We start from the raw sequence: 21,999 nt of genomic DNA on the forward strand, positions 1-21,999 counted from the left end.
AGAAAAAGAATGGTTTCGTGACACATATCTAATTACATGTTGACCCATCATCCCTTTAAGTCTGCTGTGGACTGGAAAGCTGTTTATTCCTAAAAAAAAACAATTATTTTAAATAAAATAGTGAATGCCATAAGACCAAAGTTAAAATTATTGCAAAAACACAGCAAAAATTGTCTACATATTTAATTATCTTTCAATTCTTATTTCCAACACTTCTTGATTCTGACTCCCTGCAAAAATAAGGCAGTGTGAAATGAAAGCGAGAGTTCAGAGTTCGACTTGCTAAGGTCTGAGCGCGGTAGGAACTGTTTGATGTGGGATGTTTTGACAGCGTTCGCTGGTGTAGGGGGAACAGGAAGACAGCAGCGCCACCGGTTGCGGCCTCCGCCATGAGTTTTGAGTGGCCCTGGCAATATAACTTCCCTCCTTTCTACACGTAAGTCGCATTTGATTCGCTTTTCACCCGGGAGATGTGAAATAAAGCAAATGAACCGAACAAGAGACCGAGATCGGATGGATAGACGTTTCCCGCTGAGATCGTCACAGAGGAAGTTGTCAATGGGGAACGAGGAAGAGTCGCCTCCCCGACTCTAGCCACCCGTGTATCACCACTTCGTGAGTCAAGGCCCGAACCCTGAAGTATCTTCCTCTGTGGACACTTCAATTCTCCCAATTGCCACCTTATCTCAGACCTTTCCAAAATTTAGCCATCACCTTGCAGCAAGCTCCCTAGCCCAGACGTATTCCTCTCCCTGGGCCCAGGGTATCTTTTTACATGCAACGAACGTATCTCGTGCAACAATTTAGACACACAAACAGTTTACCACTCTGTATAACTTTCCCCGCTCCCTTATAATTTAAATACCGCACCTCTGAAACCAGGCGGTTGCTCTCCAGTCTTGACCAATTAGCCTACTTCCAATCTTAGGATGCACCCTTCCCTGCCTTGGCCTGTATGGGATAGAGGAACACTGTGTTTTCATCTCCTGAAACCAGGTTTGTTAAACTCCTGTCCCAAATTCTTTCTCTAACCCAAAAAATAGAGGGCAATCATCCTCTCCTTTGATGCAAGAATATTCCTGGCTCCTTGGTACCAAACCTATCCACCCACTTACCGAATCCAAATGCTGTATTGGAGAAAGTAATTTCATTCTGATCATTAGAGAAAATACAGACAAGTTTTTAGTAATATTCTTCAAAATACAAAGTCACCATATATGAAAGTTGCCTGTTGTGGAAAGCAAGTCTATTGCACCAATACAGAGATATTTCAATTTTTTTTTATTTTAAGCGGGAGGGGTGAAATATTTTGCAATAGCTGCTAAGGACCTTGTGACATCATTTAAAAGGGTAGTGCTAGTTAACACCCTGAATTGTAAGTGTCATAAGGTGCTCAGGGTTTCAGAGATTATGGAGCAATCATTTCTAAATGCTCATGAGACGGTGATGATAAGCTGCATTTTTTGATGACTAAGGTTCCAAGATGAAAATATACCTAAAGTACCATTTTTTAGGGAATTCCAGGACTTGGACCCAGCAAAGATACATGGGTAGTGATTTATTTTCAAGTTGGAATAGTGCAAAAACAGAAAGGAAAATTGCATCTTGTGTGTTCTGTGCAGTAGCTGCCTTTGCAGAAGGGGGAGAACTGTTTAGGAACTGGTAGAACACATCTTATGTTTGACGTAATCATGAGCCATCAGTGGTGAAAGTCTGAATTTCCTCACTTACCTGCAGAGGTGTAATAAACAGCTACTGTGCAGTACACAAGCTGCCATTTTGATGCTAGACTAACTACCTGGAAATTAAATAGTATCCAATGTCCAAGTCATTGGGTGCTGCTGAATTGGCCTTAAATGAACAAAGGACATTCTTTACCTATTAAGCCAGTTCAAAATGTCCAACCAAAAGTCAGATAGTTAGGGTTTGCATCCAGGTCCAGAGAGAGCCACTTGGTGGTGAGAATCAAAGTGGGGGGGGGAGAGAACAAGTGATAAGAGCCTGTGATTAAAGTTAGGGGCTAGAGTAAAGGTGGTCATCTCGCCTGTTGATCAGGGAGAAGGATCAGTTCAAGTAGCTGATGGATTGAAAGTTTGGAATAGGGTGGTGAGTGGAGTTGGCTGGTGATTCAGGTGATTATTTAACTGAGGAGTAGATGGATGGGATGTCTGAAAGAAAAACCACTAAGCACATAACTTCAAAGAGATCTAACTTGACTGGAGATCCCAGTGACCACCTGGCTCCTGCATTGGGAGTTCAGCTTCTGTTACTACAAAGCAGGCCTCACGTGTGTGTTGGGAGCCTGTTTTGCACCCTTGACTTACAGACAGTATGGTTCATTGCATTGAGAATAAAAATGCCAAGTGCAGCATCCAGATGTGAATGGTATGCCATTTGATGCCTGTGTTCATGTCCAGGCATCTTCCTGTGTTAGGCATTAGAGGAGAGCAAATGTCAGACTTCACAGGTCATACTGTAATAACCTGATTTTCCTTTGTTTATTGCTTACAGCAGCTGAATCACATAGCACAGAAAAATGTGTCATGGTGACTTAATTTCTAGCATAAATATTTAGGTTAGAACAAGCAGTCAGGCTGTTTTAACCGGATGGTGCAGGGATTTTTGATTGTTGTTGGAGTTAGACTCAGCCAGATGTGTGAAGAATATTCTGACATGTTCCTGATTTGCACTTTTGTCAATAAAAAGGCGGCTTTAGGCAGTGAAGAGATGAGTTACTTGATGAGAGGGTGCAGAGGTGATTTACCAGGATACTGCCTGGACTGGAAGACATGTTAAGAGCATAGATTGAGCGAGCTAAGGCTTTTCTCTTTGGAGCAAAGGAGGGTGAGAGATATCTTGATAGAGGTGTACAAGATGAGAAGAAGCATAGATCGAGCAGATATCCAGAGACTTTTTCTTAGGGTGAGATGGACAATACCAGGGGGTATAATTTTAAGCTGATTGGTCTCTCTATTTAAGAAAGGAAAGAGAGCATCCACTTAAGATGAGATGGGGTCATTTCAAGGGAGATGTGAGGAGTAAGTTTTTTTACACAGAGAATAGTGAGTGCCTGGAATACGCTGCTTGGATGGTGGTAGAGGCAGATACTAAGAGACATTTAGATAGACCTTAACATCTGAGGGCGTATCCTGTTGAATTTTTACTCAGCCATCATTGGGAGTGTTGTGACCACCTCTATCAACGTTTGGTTTCGTCCAGCCTCCTGCTCCCTCTCCAAGTCCAGGTTATAGCGAGTGGTCCACTCAGCGGAGAACATTGGCTGACAGCTACCAACATTAGAAGACATGCTCATTGTCAGAGCAAAGAAAAGAACTGGAAAAATTACTGCTGACTCCACCCACCCTCGCAGTCACTATTCATAAAATTGCCATCAGGGAGACGCTACAAGTCCATCACCACCAGGACTACACATCATCTCCAAAGCTTCTTTCCTGTAACTATCCAGCTTCTCAACAAAACTCATTCAGGTGTAATAGCCTAACTGAATCTGCACAGATCTGCTAAATGGTCTTTGTTGTTCTCCTTAGAAACATAGAAAACATACAGCACACTACAGGCCCTTCAACCCACAAAGCTGTGCTGAACATGTCCCTACCTTAGAACTACCTAGGCTTTACCCATAGCCCTCTATTTTTCTAAGCTCGATGTAGCCATCCAGGAGTCTCTTAAAAGACCCTATCGTTTCCGCCTCCACCACCGCCGCTGCCGGCAGCCCATTCTATGCACTCACCACTCTCTGCGTAAAAAAACTTACCCCTGACATCTCCTCTGTACCTACTCCCCAACTCCTTAAAACTGTGTCCTCTCATGCTAGCCATTTCAGCCCTGGGGAAAAGCCTCTGACTATCCACACGATCAATGCCTCTCATCATCTTGTACACCTCTATCAGGTCAACTCTCATCCCCCGTCGCTCCAAGGAGAAAAAGCCGAGTTCACTCAACCTATTCTTATAAGGCATGCTCCCCAATCCAGGCAACATCCTTGTAAGTCTCCTCTGCACCCTTTCTGTGGTTTCTACGTCCTTCCTGTAGTGAGGCGACCAGAATTGAGCACTGTATCCTTGTTCTGTGGATAATTATTTTATCTGTTCGTATGTTCACATTCATTTAAGTATGATTATTGACATTTGCGCATGTGACTGTTCTGCTAATTGTTGATTGCTTATGACTGTTTGCACTATTGACTTGCAAATTGTTGATTGCTATTGTGTTGTCAGTTATGGTGTTGTCCTGTGTTTTATGCTTAGCACTGAACCACAATTAATTCTGGTATATTTCACATACTGGCAATGAAGTGATTCTGATTCTAATTGTATGGAAATGGAAGGATATGGACATTGTGTAGGCAGAGGAGATTAGTTTGATTGCTCATTTGATTGCTAATTTAATTGGATTGGCAGAACATTGTGGGCCAAAGAGCCTGCTCCTGTGTTGTACTGTTCTCTAACTTATGTTCTAAATAAAGATAATTGTAAGTAGCTCGGGGGTGGTATACTAGACTGATCCCTTGAATTAACAGGTAGTCTTATGAAGAAAGGCTGAATAGGCTAGGCTTATATTCATGGAGTTTAAAACAGTAGAGGTGACTTGATTGAAACAAGATCCTGAGGAGTCTTGACTGAGTGGATGCAGAGAGATGTTTTGTGTTGTGGGAGAGTCTACAACGATTCAAGAAGAGGTACTCTCTAAGTCAGAAATAAGATAATTCTGCATTTTCAGAATTTGGCATTTTGTTTTGAAAGGACAGTAGAAGTAGAGCCTTTGAATGTTTTAAAGGCAAAGTTAGATAAATTCTTGATAAGCAAAAATGTAGATGAGCTGTTCAGGTTACAATCAGATCAGCCATCAGCTTATTGAATGAAGTACAAAGCAGATTCAAGGGGCCAAATGATTTACCATCTCTCCTAACTTGTGTGTTGTGTTCTGAACAATTTTCTCTTTACGGCATTGATCGTACCAGCTGAGTGAACAGTACATTGGAGATGTTGATTAATCATCTCATATATTAAGAGGTTATAGAAGCATGAGTGTCATAACCTTTGTCTAAAAACAGCACAAACAAACCCTTTAACCAAAGGCAATGTTTATATTTGAAATCATTAACCCTCCAAGGCATTGGCGAGACCCACTGTAAATTGGGGGACTGTTCTGTCGAGTACCTCCACGCCATCAGCCAAAAGCGGAATTTGCCGGTGGCCAAACATTTTAATTCCTATTCCCGTTCTGACATGTTGGTCCATGGCCTCCTCTTCTGCCACAATGAGGCCCCTATCAGGTTGGAGGAGCAACACCTCATATTTTGTCTGGGGAGCCTCTAGCCTGATGGTATGGACATCAATTTCACCTTCTGGTAATTAAATTTTCCCCTCCCCCTTCCATCTTCTAGTGTATTCCACACTCTGGCCTCTTGCCTCTTCTCACCTGCCTGTCACCTCCCCCGGGTCCTCTCCTTCTTCCCATTCTCTTATGGTCCACTCTCCTCTCCTATCAGATTCTCTCTTCTCCAGCCCTTTACCTTTCCCACCCACCTGGCTTCACCCATCAACTTCTAGCTAGTCCTCCTTCCCTTCCCCCACCCTTTTTATTCTGGCATCTTCCCCCGACCTTCTCAGCCCTGAAAAGGGGTGTCAGCCTGAAACATTGACTGTTTGTTCATTTCCATAGATGCTGCCTGACCTGTTGAGTTCCTCCAGCATTTTGTGTGTGTTGCTTGGCATTACGTGGGATATACAGCACAGAAGGCGGGTTTTTGGCCAAAGCAGGCCACACTGACACTTACACTCTGCTCAAGCCTATTTTGATTGTTCCTCCTGGAGTCATACAGCATGGAGGAAAGGCTCTTGAGCCCAACTGGTCCATGCTGACTGAGATGCCCATTAAATTAGTCCTGTTTGGTCCATATCCCTCTAACTTCCTGTCCACATCCTTGTCCAATTGCATTTTAAATGTTAATGTACCTGCCTCAACCACATCTTCTGGCAGTTCATTCCATATACGAACCACCCTCAGGGTGAAAAAGTTGCCCCATAAGTTCTTATTAAATCTCTCTCCTCTCTCCTTAAACCAGGGGTTCCCAATCTGGTTAATGTTATTGGTCCATGGCATAAAAATGGTTGGGAACCCCTGTCTTAAACCTATACACTCTAGTTCTTGATTCCTTAACCTTGAGGAAAAAGACTCACTCTATCTATGCTCCGTGTGTTTTTATACACCTCTGTAAGATCACCCCTCATTCTAATATGCACTAATGAATAATGCTCCAGCCTGCGTAACCTTTTCTATAACTTAGTCTTTCAAGTCCTGGCAACATCCTCATAATTTTTTTCTGCAATCTTTCCTTATGTAAGTCTTGTTTTCCTTTCTCTCTAACATGTTTGTCTGTTGTTCCCATAATACAAAGTCAAAAATCATTTATTATCAAAGTACAGTTATGTAACCTTACATTACTTTGAGAATTTTTTTCTAGCAGGCATTTACAGGAAAATAAAGAAATACAATTAGAATTTATGAAAAACTGTACATAAAGACTGACAACCGATGTGCAAAAAAAAGATAAATTGTGCAAATAAAAATAATACTGAGAATCTGAGTTGTAAAGGGATCTTGAAAGTGAGTCAGAAGGTCTTAGAATCTGTTCACAGTAGTGGTGATTGAAGTTATCCATGCCGATTCAGGAGCCTGATGGTTGTAGGGTAATAATTGGTCCTGAACCTGGTAGTGTAGGACCTAAGGCTCCTGTACCTCCTTCCTGATGGTAGGAGTGAGAAAAGAACATGGTCTGGATGGTGGGGGTCTTTAATGAGGGATGTTGCTTTCTAGTGGCAACACTCTATGTAAATATTCTCAGTGGTGGGGAGGGATTTGCCTGTGATGGACTGGGCTGTATCCACCACTTTCTGTAGTCTTTTCCATTCCTGGGCACTTGTGTTTTCATACCAGGCTGTGATGCAGCCAGTTAGGATACTCTCCGCTGTGCATTTATAGAAGTTTGTCAAAAGTTTTTGATGAAATGCTGAATCTATACAAACTACTAAGAAAGTCGAGGTACTATTGTGATTAATTAACAGTTATTGATGCTCTCCATCTCGAATCCCCGAATGAGGATTGGCTCTTGGACCTCCAGCTTCTTCCTCTTGTAGCTGATAAATCAACCCTTTCGTTTTGTTGACATTGAATGAAGGGTGGTTGTTATGGCACCACTCAACCAGATTTTCAATCTTCTATATGCTGATTCTTCACCACCTTTAATTCAGACAACAGTGGTATCGTCATCATCAACAATACATCAGTATTATTCCCTTCAAGCATTTCCCCTTACAGCAACTCCAGTTGCAGTAGTTGCATTCCCAGCTTAGATAAATAAGTTTCTTCTTGAGTTCTCTGTTGACTTTCGTAGAACCCTCTATTGTAACATGAACTGGAAGAAAAATCTGCTGCCAGTCTGGCTCCATAACATAGCAATGCACCAAATATGTGCAGATAAGGAAAGTAATCATCCTCAACGTTTGATTGTATTCTTGACAACTTACCCAGCATTGCATTGAATGGTCATTAGTCTCACTTATAAACTATTATTGCAACATTTGATGACATTCTGTGTAACTTCCTTAGGAGTTTGCAAAGATCGGCATGACATCTAAACTTTGACAAACGTGTATAGATGTGCAGTGCATAGTATATTGACTGGCTGTATCACAGCCTCGTGTGGAAACACCAATGCTCTTGAATGGAAAATCCTACAAAAAGTACTGGATACAGCCCAGTCCATCACAGGCAAAGCCCTCCCCACCATTGAGCACATCTACGTGGAGTGCTGTCGCAGGAAGGCAGCATCCATCATCAGAGAACCCCACCACCCAGAACATGCTCTCTTCCCATTGCTGCCATCAGGAAGAAGGTCCAGGAGCCTCAGGACCCACACCACTAGGTTCAGGAACAGTTATTACCCCTCAACCATCAGGTTGTTGAACCAAAGAGGATAACTTCACTCAACTCCACTTGCCCCATCTCTGAACTGTTCCCACAGCCTATGGGGTCACTTTCAATGACTCATCATTCACATATTCTCGATATTTATTGCCTATTTATTTATTATTATTATTTCTTTCTTTCTGCATTTGCACAGTCTTTTGCATACTGGTTGAATGACCAATTGGTGTGGTCTTTCATTGAATCTGTTACTGTATGGCTATTTTATTTATTATGGATTTATTGAGTATGCCTGGAAGAAAATGAATCTCAGGGTTGTATATGGTGACATATGTACACTTTGATAATAAACTTACTTTGAACTTTGAAAGCAGTATTTCTGTCTTAAACTTGTCATTCACAGCCTTGAATTACAGGTTTCCTCCACTATTCGAAGGTAGAGCGTTCCTATGAAATGGTTCGTAAGCTGGAATGTCGTAAAGTGAAGAAGCAATTACCATTTATATATATGGGAAAAATTTGTGAGTGTTCGCAGACCCAAAAAAATAACCTACCAAATCATGCCAAATAACACATAAAACCTAAAATAACAGTAACATATAGTAAAAGCAGGAATGATCTGATAAATACACAGCCTATATAAAGTAGGAATACTTTTCTGCAATCATTGAAGCAACTGTCCACCACAGCGAAAATCTCACGCAATGCTCTCGGCAGCAATCGTGGCAAAAACACTCGGCGCAAGCGCGCTCAGCAAAAGCACTCTTTCCAGTAACCTTTAAGCTATGAAGCTGCCAAATCATACCAAATAACACATGAAAATACACAGCCTATATAAAGTAGAAATAATGTATGTACAGTGTAGTTTCACTTACTGGAATCGGGAAGACAGCGAGTACACTGATGGTGTGTTAGGCTGAGTCATTGGAGGTTGGGGTGGTGGGACACTGGGGTGTTATCTCATCGTCGTCTGTTTCCATCAGGGCAGGCAGGTCACCTTCTTCTATGTCTGCCTGCCTCGATGTCGCAGGTCGAGTTTCGTCGTCTGCTGTGGCTGATGTGGAAGGCTTGAAAAACGACAGTATGCTTGACTGCTTAGCCTCGCGCATTTTTTGTCATACAGTTCTTTGTAAGCACTCAAACCATCCTGCAAATATGCCCTAAACCTACGTACCCTTTCAAAATTAAAGTCATACTTTTCTGCAATCATTGCAGCGTTGTCAATCACAGCGAATATCTCACGCAATGGCTTCACGTTCAGTTCCTGGACGACTTCACTTTCAGGCCATTTGCTACTGCGTTCGGCTTCAATTGTTATCCTTTCCTCTTCATCAGCTCTTCATCTCTCAGTTCTTGGTCATGGGATGCCAAAACCTCTTCAACATCATCTTCGTCAACTTCCACAAACCCTTAGCCAAACTCACTATATCTTTACTTCGTTCACTATGATCGAAACTCTTTATTATGTCTAGTTTTACGCTAAGTGTAACACCCTTACCCACTCTTTTAGTCTTTTCCGATACTTTAGAACTCATCTTGCTAACGGATGCACAAAATAAATCAACATAAAGCACAGATGCTCACAGGCACGTGTTTAAGCAATGCCGGCTAGAATGCAGTTCCGGGGGAGGAGCTTGGCTGCTTGGCGCACGCGCTGCCGTTTATCACGCGCTGCCTTTTTTCATAACAGTGAAAACACCTTCTGTTAGCGAAAACAGGTAACTAATGTAGGTCTTTTGTAACAGCGAGGTGTCATAAAGCGAACATTCGAAAAACGGGGTACACCTGTATATGCACTTTCCTGTTTTCCCTGAGCAGCCGAAGAAACTAACAACAGCATCATTTCATTCATTTTAATAGTTGTTCCCTAGAACATTGTTCTTTGTTGCACTTTTCACTGAAATTTTCTGTATTATTTTTCTCAGTTGTGATGCACTTGAGAAGCACTGTCAAGTTTGAATCTGAGGTTTGTACATTCAAGGCCAATTTAAAAGCTTAAGCCCAAAACTCTAGGCTTACACTTTTTTAGGGTTCCAAAAGCAGGTTGCATTGTCAAAAGTTGTTGTTTTTATGTGAAAAGTTAAAACTGATCTCTTAAGTAACCTTGTAGTTGGTTTCCTGGATGATTATTTATCCAGTTATTACTCCACTGCTTTTTGAAGAGGTACTATGTGAAAATTGACTGCTATGTGTTTTATATTACTAGTGTCTACAAAAGGCATTCATTGGGAGAAGCATTATTTATATCATGCTGAGGTTGAGAAAGGCACAAAATAAATACAAGCCTGAAGCTGATTGGTAGATATGAGAACAGTTCCCTATCAATCTCATTTCATCATGTTGGACAGGAAATACTGGTTAATCCTGTCATCAGCCTTGCAAATTTTGCCAGAACAGGAAGGAGCCTTTATAATGATGGAAAATATCCCGAGGTGCTTCACAGAAGACAAAAAATTGACACAACTGGAATAAATTGGGACAAATAAATACAAATTCAAGCAATGTGGTATTTTATTGAATGTCTTAGAAGAAGAAATAGAGTGAGACAAAGAGATTTAGTAAGAAAATTCCAAACCTTGGAGCTGACAAACCAGAAGGCATGAGTGCCACTAGTGAGGTGGATATACAGTACTGTACAAAAGTCTTGGGCTCATAAATATAGCGAGGGTGCCTAAGACTTTTCCACAATACTCTAGTAAGTTTATGTATCGTACTGTAGTGCTGCCACACTGAAAAAGAAATTTCATGACATGTCAGTGATGATAAACCTGATTGTGATAGTGGTCTGTATTGTGGATTGAGAGTGGGAAGAAGGCACAGAGAAGGGGATCATGGTTGGGAAAAGAGGAAGGGAGAGGGGAGGGAACAGGAAGCATCAGAGAGGCATTCTGCAATGGTCAATAAACCAATCATTTGGACTCAAAGTATGTTGCCATCCCCCGCCCCTGGCACTCCTTCTCTGCCACCTGTCCCAAAATCCTCCCGCAGCGTTCCACCCTCACCATTCCCAACATCCTTTGGCTCCCGCCAGATTTACAAACTCGCTATCCGCTCTACATTGATATATATCTGAGACTTTTGCACAGTACTGCAGTAGGGTATGAACATAAATCCTTCATTTTATTTTGGTTGCTCAGGTTGTACTTGTACTTAATCCAGGTATTGCTGTAGCCCAGCAACATTTCCAACTAGAATCAGGTTTACTGTCACTGAATTCTATGGCATAAAGTCAGTTGTTTTGTAGCAGCAGTACAATGTAAAGGTGTAAAATTACTATAAATTACAAAATAAATAGTGCAAAAAAAAGGAATAATGAGGCAATGTTCATGGTTTCCATCTAGAGCTCGTGCTGCTTATAACTGAGTGCCCAGTGAGCACAGAATTGGGCATGTTTGCAGACAAGTAGTCTGCCACCAGTATCTCACCTCTCACAATTGAATGATTCTCCAGGGGGGGAAACAACAAAACCATACAGAGTTGAGCAGTGGAATATTTTTCATTGTTGTGTTCCTTCCCCCATTGTTTTCCACCATTTTGTGGTTGAGAAATGAGGCAAAGGTGAAAGAGAGACAAATAAAGAGCTCTGCAGACACCTAGCAATAAATCTTTGTGATTAGACAATTCATGCTTGTTTAACCATGCTTAGATTTGGGAAGGACTCTTCAAGCAGGATGACGTGGTATTCTGGGGGGAAAATGTAACTAATGAAGCCTCACTGGCTGTTTGTCTCAGTTATTGGGAAATATAACTTCATCGTTTAATAGAGACTACAAGAAACAAAAATCCAAAGGTTAACCACAAACGTCAGTGGATGTTAATTTGGCTATTCACTGTCACCAGTAATGATTGGTGCTTGGATAAGGGATACTAAATATAGAATGATTAATACAAAAAAGAATGAACTTGTGGATATTGGACACACTTTCTCAGTACTGTCAAAGATTAGCAGAAAATTTAAGCAAAAGTACCAATTCTTTACAGCAGTCGCAGCATCTAAGTAAATGTAATAGGGAGCAAAGCACTTTTTCAATTGTACATATTTCTGAGAGACTGCACAACATCTTTTAATCTCCTACTTAATGATTTTTTGTGAATTTATTTGTGGGCAAACTCGCAGTCATAAGGTAAATGGTGAAGTTAATATAAATCCAGATTTTTGATTACTGACATGCTTGCTGTAAGGCAAGAACAGGAGAACTGCATGGCTTTTTCCTTTCCTTACAAACTGTCATCTAAACTATAGATAAATACAAGAGCTTACAGAAATGAGTTCATAGGGTATAGTTATGTTTTACTGACTAAGTCTTACCAAGTATTATTAATAGTTAATGTTTCACAAGGCAATCAGTCCTTTTCCGTTTAATCTATTCCCAATCGAAAGATTGTTCATCCAATTTGAAAATTTACAGAGATTCAAACATATAATTAAGATGTGAAAGTTTGAGTAGGTAAACTGGATTGAATTTCACACTATAAGCACAGGACAAAGGACATTGAGGCTAATTTTAGAATGATTTGAGAGTGTAATGTTAGTTGTCAGACAGCTTGCATGAAATGGAGTGTGGATATGTGAATGCAGAGTAGGCCTCAATGTTATCAATAGCTGGAAGAATACAGAAGCAAACATTGGTAGTTGAGCCTGTGTGTGGAATACTTGAGGAATAACAGAAAGAATTTCTTAAACTATTACAGTCATTTAGCAAAGAATTGCCCCTTTGGCCAACGGTATCCATGTTGACCATCAAGTATCCATCTTTTCTAATCCATTTACCAGTACTTCATCTGTAGACTGCTTTTTTTTAGATGCTTAAATGTCAGTAATACCTTTTCAAGCAGTGTGTTCCAAGCTCCAACCATCCTCTGGATGAAAAGGTTCAGGCCACTCTGAACCTTGTATACCCTCTAACTTTAGGTACCTCTATTATGGGGAAAGTTTCTGCTATCTACCCTGTCTAAGCCCAGGTCCCCTCTTGTCCTTCTTCAGTCCAAGAAAAATAAAGCCAGCCTATCCAGTCTTCTGTCATATAATGCATAGGCTCAGTACATAAGTGTAACAGTTAAAGCCATGTGCAGTACTTCAGCTATGGCAAATCTAATGTTTTATAAAGTGTATCATAACCTCTCTGCTCTTGTATTCTTTGGTCTGGGTAATGAAGGCCAATAAGGGATTTTAGGATGCTGGCCTTCGTTATGTTGTCATAAATGAAATTCTCTATTCCAGAAATACTCCAAAGCTTGCTTATGTTTTTGAGCCTACGCATTAATCCAATACTTATTCACTTGTTAGATGCATGCTAGAACACTAACATCACATTTACATTTCAAAATTAAGCATCTGAATGTGCAACACACCCAATAAACTTATAACTAATTTGAAGCAGTTAAAATCCTGATGAGGTCTTGGAATATAGTTACTATTAATCTTGTAAGAAGTGTTGTTATTGACTTGAGTGTATTTATGTATGAAGATATTTAATCAGATAAGTACCCATCTCAATATGTACCTACATTAAATGTGAGGAATAAGGATTAACCTGAGTGCTACACTCGTATTCACATGTTTCAGTATTACAATTGCACCAATATTGATGCATTGGGGAGTCAACTTGTATTAGAATTTGCAATTGCTGTTCTATTACTTTGACAAAATGTCAAAACGTTTCCTGCGAGTACATTGGTTTGCTGATACACTTATCACTATAAGGCCAAGTAACGAGTAGTTTTTAAGAATAACCTACTAACTAAAGACATTTTCTTACCCACATAATTCTGTGTTTTTTTATTGCCAGACTACAACCAAATGTTAACACACAGCGCAAGCAACTGGCGGCATGGTGCTCACTGGTGCTCTCCTATCTACGCTATCACAAGCTTTACACTATTGATGTTTTGGAGGCCCAAGAAAGCCCACTGTTCAGCAATAAGAAGATCCAAAGTATCCTTTTGCTAATCTGCATTAGACAGTAAATTTAGTGTTTAGATTTAGTGTTTGTCAGTACAATAGATTCAGGTGTAGTGTTTGTTAATCTTCATTATACAGTAGATTTAGCGTTTTTTTTGTATTTCACCTATCAACATTAGATTTCATAGATGTTTGGAATTTTGCAGAATTGTACATGGCTACCACATTTGTGCTACCTTTCTAAAAGAACTGTTCATCTTCTGCAGCAGCCTTGACTCAGTTGGTTGCACTTTCTGTTCGGAGTGAAGGTTTTGGGTCCAAAACTGCCCTCAGGAGTTCAAGCACAAAAATCTAAGCTACCACTCCACTGTCATACTAAAGGAAGACACAGGATTGAAATAAGCTGCAGAGAGTTGTAAACTTAGTCGTTTCCATCATGAGCACTGGCCTCTGTAGTATCCAGGACATCTTCAAGGAGCGATACTGTACCTCAAAAAGGTGGCATTCATCATTAATGACCCCAACACCCAGGTCATGCCTTGTTCTCAGTGTTAATAACAGGAGCTTGAAGGCACACATGCAGTGATTCAGGAACAGCTTCTTCCCTCTGCAATCTGAATGAACATTGAACCCATGAACACTACCTCACTACTTTTTCTTTTTTTCTCTCATTTTGAACTACTTATTTAACTGAACTACTTGATATTTATACTTACAATAATTCAGTCTTTTTTCTCTTATTATGTATCGAATTATACTGCTGCTGCAAAGACAACCAATTTCACAGCCTATGCCAGTGATATTAAACCTGTTTCTGATTCTGACTACTGTACTGTAGAGATGCTGTCCAAAAAGCCTTTGAATTGGAGTCCTTGAATTGTTCTGTAAAGCATGTAAAAGAACCTATGGAGCTCTTTCAAGAAAGATTTAGGTATTATCCCTGCTGAAATAGCTAATAGTTATCCTTTAAACAGTCTATCTGCTCATTATTCCTTTGCATATTTCTTATGTGCTGCTTTCCACATTTCCCATATTCTAGCACTACACACTTCAAAAGTACTTCATTGTTAATAGAATGCCTTAATCATTGTAGATGGGATATAGTCAAGAAAAGTTGCAAAGTAAAACATTTTCCCTAACTTCAGTTTGAAGGGAAGTTTCCCTTAGAAGCTATCCAAGTTGTATTAGAAGAACTCCGGAAGAAAGGTTAGTAAATTGCGTTATTCGGTCTTCTCAGAAATTGAGATGAGATTTTTTTAAATAAATTAAGTAAAGTTAGAATAAAATGCTTCTTTGTATGTTGCATTCCTATCTTTATGTATAAACTTAATAATTACCTCAGCTGCTCACTGCCCTCTTGCTGGTTTAGTAAGTATACAAATCACATGCTATGTTACTGGCTCATGCAGAGTAAGGTTTATGTTGTGATAGCTGATCTCAGCAAAGATGGAAACAAGATATCTGTGACCCAGGGCAAATGCTATCTGACCTGGGGGTTTTCTAACATTTTTAATTTCATATTTACAGCATCTTCAGTTTATTTTGATTTTCAGATTCCCCTAAGATTGTTTTGGTTAAGTGACCCATCATGAAGAAATAGACAAATACTGGATGTTTAAATTTTGATATGATAATTGAATAGTTGTTTAAAAAAACAATATTCCTTTCCTGCTTATGTGCTGAACTTGATATCGGGGAATATGTAGCTTAAGCATTATGGAATGTATCTCCATTTTTTTTACTTTCAGGAAACTTAGAATGGATTGATAAAAATAAAACTCGCTGTCTCATTATGTGGAGGAGACCAGAAGAATGGGGAAAACTTGTGTATCAGTGGGTAAGAAGTAGCTTGCTGACTACTTTCCACATATATTCTTGTAACAAATTTCAGACACTGCAGTTAATATCCTGGCAAATATCTGGAGGGTTGTAAAATTAATTCTCTGTATTAATATTTGTTTTATTTGATGCATTTATTTTGACTGGCTAATAATGTTAAAAGGCAGATCTTTCTAAACAGCAACTGTTTGGAACAAAGACCAGCTCATCACATTTTATCCTTCTTGAAACTAAATTTCCAAAAAAAAATAAACAAAAGAATAGCAATGGAAGTGTTGTACTTTAAAAAAAACAATCAGTACCTTAAATATTTAGTAGCCTGCCTATATATTCAAAATGTGATATACGGGCGTCCTATCTGGGGGTGGGGAGGGGGGAATCGCGTACTCTCAGTTGCTTCACGCCATGGAAACTGGCATAAGCACTGGCCTGATGAGCTTGTAAGGACTATATATTCAAAAGGTTTGGTAGTAGGTTGTCTCTTCCCTTTCAAATAGTATGAATGACGCAATTAAAGACTCCATGCTTTAGGATGCAAGAGTCCAACTGAAAGCAGTTCATTTATAAACTAAACATAATCAGCCAAATAGACTTGCTGCACATGTCATTAGAGGCTACAAAAATATATGTTAAATAGAAATACCATTCTGATGAAGCAAGACTGCATCTCGCAGATATCTGACCCCAGTGTATTTTGATGCTGATTATATAAAGAAAATCCAAAAATAGATTTCATCAAAGCTATCCTGAGTTCAGCGAACAAACAAGTTGTTCATGTAAAATTATTTATGAAGTAGGGTGACAGAGTAGCATGGTGGTTAACATAACAGTATTACAGTGTCTGTGACCTGGGTTCAATTCCTGCCACTGTCTGTAAGGAGTTTGTACATTCTCCCCGTGATCGTATGCATTTCCTCCGAGTGCTTGAGTTTCCTCCCACATTCCAAAGAGGTATGGGTTAGTAGGTTAATTGGTCACATGATGTAATTGGGCCGGGTGGGCTCGTTGGGCTGTATTTCAAACGCAAAAATACCATGCTGTATTTCAAACGCAAAAATAAAAATAAAATTTCTGTGTCAAAGACTTAATGCTGTTGAAAGCAATTGTGTTGTAGTTTACTGTATACAGTAATTCAGTTAAAAGTGCAGCATGTCTAATCCAAAGGTAGAAGTTGAAATGTAGATAATATCATAATGTTTGTATAGTATATTGTATCAGATGTATAATATTTAACATAGAATTTGCTTTGGCATTAATTCACATAATTAATTTCATTGAAGTGCAATCACTGTCCTATAAGAATGAAAAAATAGAAACAGGCCATTCAGCCCTTTGTGCCTGTCCCAAATTTTAATTGATCCCGGTTGATTTCATTAAAGGAAGCAGGTTGTGCATTGCTGGAGTTCACAATTGTCAATGAGATTAACAGCTAATAGATTTGTATAGCATCATTACCTCAATCACCAAGGAATTCCCACAACTTTATAGACTTAGGATATTGGCCATTCACCAAATAATGTCTCCTGAAGCTAGTATGTGGCTGAATGCTTGGGCTGTCGTTGATAACTGGATGTTAATCAAATCTCAAATATTTATCCATTTTGTGTAGAGCTGATTTTTATCAGTCTGTCAATTATTTCAAATTTAATGGCAATCCCACATAGTAAAGGGGTTAGGCAACTTTAAGTTTAGGGTTAATTAGCTTGATTATCTGTGCCTAAACTCAATGCATAGAACCATTCATTTTAAAATTTTATCTATTGCATGTCAATATCTGACATTAATATCCTGCAGGTTTCAAAGAATGGCTTGACAAACTCTGTATTTACATTTTATGAACTTTCCAATGGTGATGACACTGTAGGTGAAGGTAAGATGGACTTTAACCTGCTGTTAAATTGGCTTAGGAACCAAGAGGCTAATTGGCATCATGTTCATTTGTTTATTCCTATTTTAAACTGTTTATATCCTTCTATTGTATTGAGTCCCAATGTTATCACTTTTCTGTGTGAAGCCTTTTCCACTGATAACACGGAGGTGTATTTTATATCTGGCTAACAGCCTGGTTTGTCTGATAAAACAATCTTGTAACCACCTATATGAGTATAAATAACCTTTGCCATTATACTGATCAAAGCACCAGTCAGTTACTTCAAAATGTGCAGTTCTCTTTTCGTATATGTATCCTATTACACTTTGCTTTAAAGCCATTCTGCCTTGGTACAATGAAGTTAAGATATTGTTTCTTATGGTTCCTCAATTCCTGCCAAATTTAGAATCACTTAGAACCTGCAGTGCAAGAGGAGACTTTGGCCCATTTCACTAACATTGACTAGAATTCAATTCTCTCCCTGTCCTTGTATTCTTTTATAATCCTTATCTGCACAATTATGTATTGTGCTTTTTAAATTATGTTAGTTTGCATAACTCGGTTAACTTTTATTCATCTAGTCTGCAAGGAAGTGTTTTATAACTTTCCCACCTCCTATGCTCCCTTATCAGTTCATCAACCAGGTAAACACATTTACAATTTTAAAAAAGGATGCAGTGTTGAGACTTTGTAAAGCACTGGTGAGGCCTCACTTGGAATCTTATGAACAGTTTTGGGCCTCTTATCTTAGAAAGGATGTACTGAACCTGGAGAGGGTTCAAAGGAGGCTCACGAAAATGATTCCAGGATCGAATGGCTTGACGTATGAAGAGTGTTTGATGGCTCTGGGCTTGTATTTCCCAGAATTCAGAAGAATGAAGGATGACCTCTTTGAATCCTATCGAATGGTGAAAGGTCTTGATAGACTGGATGTGGAGAGGATGTTTCCTATGGTGGAAGACTCCTCAGACCAGAGGAGCCTCAGAATAGAGGAGTATCCTTTTAGAACAGAAATGAGGAGGAATGTCTTTAGCCAGAGGGTGGTGAATTTGTGGAATTCATTGCCACGGGCAGCTGTGGAGGCCAAGTCTTTATGTATATTTAAGGCAAAGGTTCATAGATTCTTGATTGGCCAGAGTGTGAAGGGATACGGAAAGAAGGTAGGAGATTGGGGTTGAAAGGAAAATTGGATCAGCCATGATGAAATGACGGAGCAGATTCGGTGGGCCAAATGACCTAATTCTGCTCTTATAGCTTATGGTCTTACAATTACACCTCAAGGACAATCCACTTGCATGCTTCCAGCTTTTTCTATCTTCCAAAATTTAATGTTTGAGAATATTGTACTGCAAAATGAAATGAGTTTAAGCAAAACATGTTAATCTTCCGTTCATGATGACAAATTAAATTTGACCTAAAGAAGGAAAATACACAACAGGCAAATTAGTGACTGAGACCAGTAAATTTCTATGTGTGTGTGTCTAAAGAGTGTCACGCTGCCAAGGAATGGTCTCCTGCCATTTTCCATCAAGTATTGGTGAGCCTGCTCTACCTTCCAAGGAATTCATGTCACAACGTTCTCCAATATGTGCTCAGAGCAACTGGTTAATTTCCATAGAATTGTATTATTTAGATTGCAATGGTGTCAGTGCTAAAAGCCATGACTGTGTTCTGTCCTTGCTAGAGTTCCACGGTTTGGAAGAATGGCTTCTGCTACGGGCACTGCAAGCTCTACAGTCTGAGCGAAAAGCAGAGATTATCACCCTTGCCGACAGTAAAGGGGTCAAGTTCTTCTGATGCTACTCGTGTTGGTCTGACCTACTGCTGGAGACTCGTACAGAAATTAAAGCATTATCAATGAAAATAAATTCAAGATCCCAAAAGAAATTATATTGAACTTCAGATCTTCAGATATCACTGTTGCACCATTGACTTGATTGTAATGCACAATCTGGCTACCTGAAACTGCAATCTCCTTTTCATTCTTCAGCTAAGCTTAAAGCGATTATGGCGTCAAGTACTGAATATTCTGTCCTGTTTTCTGTGTTGACAGAAGAAAAAAAAAGACTCAAAAATGCACCATTACAAGTCAGTACAGGCTCAGAGTTAAGAGATAAGAAACAAGTCTATGGTATATTGCAAACCCTGCAATAATGTTACCTACTTCCTTTAGTTATGATTATGCTGGCTTAAAGACAAATTAAACTGATAGCATGATGTGCGGATCCTCTCAAGCTCTTCGTGATATAACTCCAAAAAGCCTATCAGCATGTTCAGAGATTAGTTTGTTAATTTTTCCTTCAGTCCCTGGATCTATCTTGAAAAGGCATTTTCTTATTGTCTATCAGTTTCTTAAAGCATTAGACAGTGGAAAACCCTCTGTCAATATTGGGAATCACGTGAGTTTTTATGACTTCCAGCCTGAGCAAAAAGCAAATATTATATGAATGTGAAATATCAATAGCTCCATTAGGGAATACAAACCTCATGAAGATACAAAATGAAATGTGCAAATTTGATAGTGCCATTATATCCAGTTTCCATCCTGGGCCCAGTTGCATACTCGAGTTAGACAGAGTTAGAATTTTTTCAGTTAGCTAGAGTACTAAAAATATAAAAAAGTGTATTTCAGCAGCAAATTTGAATTCTCAGTTATTTTATGATCAGGTGCACTGTGATGGCTGATTTGGGTTGCCACACCTTTTTGAATCAATAAACCTTAAAGTTTGTTTTCATTTAAAATCAGTACTGAGATAATTAAATGTATATCTATCTGAAAAATGTAATCAAAGTAAATGTTTTCTTTTTAATGCTAATAGTTATGCTCTGATTAGCATGAACAGTCATTTATCATTAACTGCAAAGAATTTTCAACCTTTTGTATTTATTGTTACTATTGTTGCTTACTTGAAATCCTGTCAGTCAAATTAAAAATGAATATTATTTGCTGAATTTAAACAACATTTTTCCTGTCCCAGAACACACAAGTTAACTAGTTCAATTCCCCTACTTGATTACAGGAGCTTACTTCAGGTGTCAAATCACCAGAGCTTCCTAGCCAATAAATGGGCTTCCAGGTCAAGTGTAGATTGTAGTTCATGGTTCGATCAACTTTAGGGTATTGTGTTTGGTTTCACTAGAGTAAGGACCAAAACTTTCCTTGGATTGGTGAACTTGGAGCAAAGGGGTGTTATCTTCAGATTTCAGCTGGAAAAGATCAGAAAGTGCATTACACAAAGGGAAATGAAAATCTGGAACATTTTCGTATCTGTTTTCAAGAATTCTGGAAATCAACAGATGCTTATTAATGATAGCAAGGAATAGTAGTTGCTAAAGAATAAATATTAAAAGGATCAAGCATGATCAGATTGGAAGAATGCAACTGGTTTAAGGAGTTAACTGGCCTGTAGTGGTGGATCTTTTTCCATTCAATTAGATTTACAATAAATATGTTTTGTATTTGTATCCTAAGTAGGTTTGACAGTTTCTTTTTTGGGAAGACCTATCTTTATTCACTTGTGGAATATAGATGTGCTAATAAGGCCAGTATTTATTGCCCATCCCTAATTACACTTGCAGAGTTGGTGGTGAATTACTGTTAAAGCGCTTATGAGTAAAGATACTGCTGTGTTACTGTTGACAGGGGAGTTCCAGGATTTTTGACCCAGTAGTGATGAAGAATAGAGATAAATTTCCAAGTCGGGATGGTGTGTGACTTCGGAGGGAAGGATGCAGGTGCTGGTATCGCTATTGTCCTTCTAGGTGTTAGATGTTCTAGATTTTGAAAGTGCTGTCAAAGAAGTTTTGCGTTTAATTTAATTGAAAGCCTTTTGAACATGATGAAAATGTGTTAGAAGTATCTACTAATTAAAGATGGATAGAAAATATATGTCAGTTTATTACAGGTTATAGAAAAGAAACAGCAGCCCTTACTAATTCAACACGATGAAGATATTGAAATTTAGTTTCAAGTAGATATTTTTTTTCTTGTAAACTGCCTCCCCAATACAGACTTTGTTTATATTGGACTTCTGGTTTAGTTATTTTAAAATAAAGCATTTTTCTTTCATATATGTTATATGGAGTCAGAGTGAATGATTTGTCAATAAGCCTAGCATATGATTGCTAATCATGAGTTAAATAAAAATAGATTGGAAAAGGCTAAGGAGGAAGGAAAATAAAGACAAGATGGAAGTGAAAGACTTACAGAAGAGTAAATTAAAATCAGCTTTTCATTGGACAGAAAATGTACTAGTCGTCTAAGTGGGAAGGTTTGAACTTTGTAAAGTATATGCAGAAACCTTAAGTATGTGCAAACAAATTTAAAATTTTTTTTTTAATCTGCTGATATTTACAAGTATGAGATGTTTGAACAGACTTCGATTCAAAAGATGAAAGTAGGTCATGTCAAAATAGTACTGCATGTGATGATCCAGAT

General features: G+C 39.0%; 1 protein-coding gene across 1 annotated transcript; it reads left to right on the forward strand.

The window, feature by feature from the left end:
• The first annotated feature begins 298 nt into the window (after positions 1–298).
• Positions 299–21,639, forward strand: vps25 (vacuolar protein sorting 25 homolog). Its single transcript, XM_073071515.1, has 6 exons — positions 299–436; positions 13,740–13,885; positions 15,005–15,058; positions 15,601–15,689; positions 17,486–17,561; positions 19,246–21,639. The coding sequence occupies exons 1-6, from the start codon at positions 390–392 to the stop codon at positions 19,356–19,358; spliced, it is 525 nt and encodes a 174-aa protein (XP_072927616.1). The 5' UTR covers positions 299–389; the 3' UTR covers positions 19,359–21,639.
• Positions 21,640–21,999: the final 360 nt, after the last annotated feature.

Source organism: Hemitrygon akajei, chromosome 18, assembly GCF_048418815.1.
Source record: "Hemitrygon akajei chromosome 18, sHemAka1.3, whole genome shotgun sequence".
In the NCBI taxonomy this organism is placed as follows: Eukaryota; Metazoa; Chordata; class Chondrichthyes; order Myliobatiformes; family Dasyatidae; genus Hemitrygon; species Hemitrygon akajei.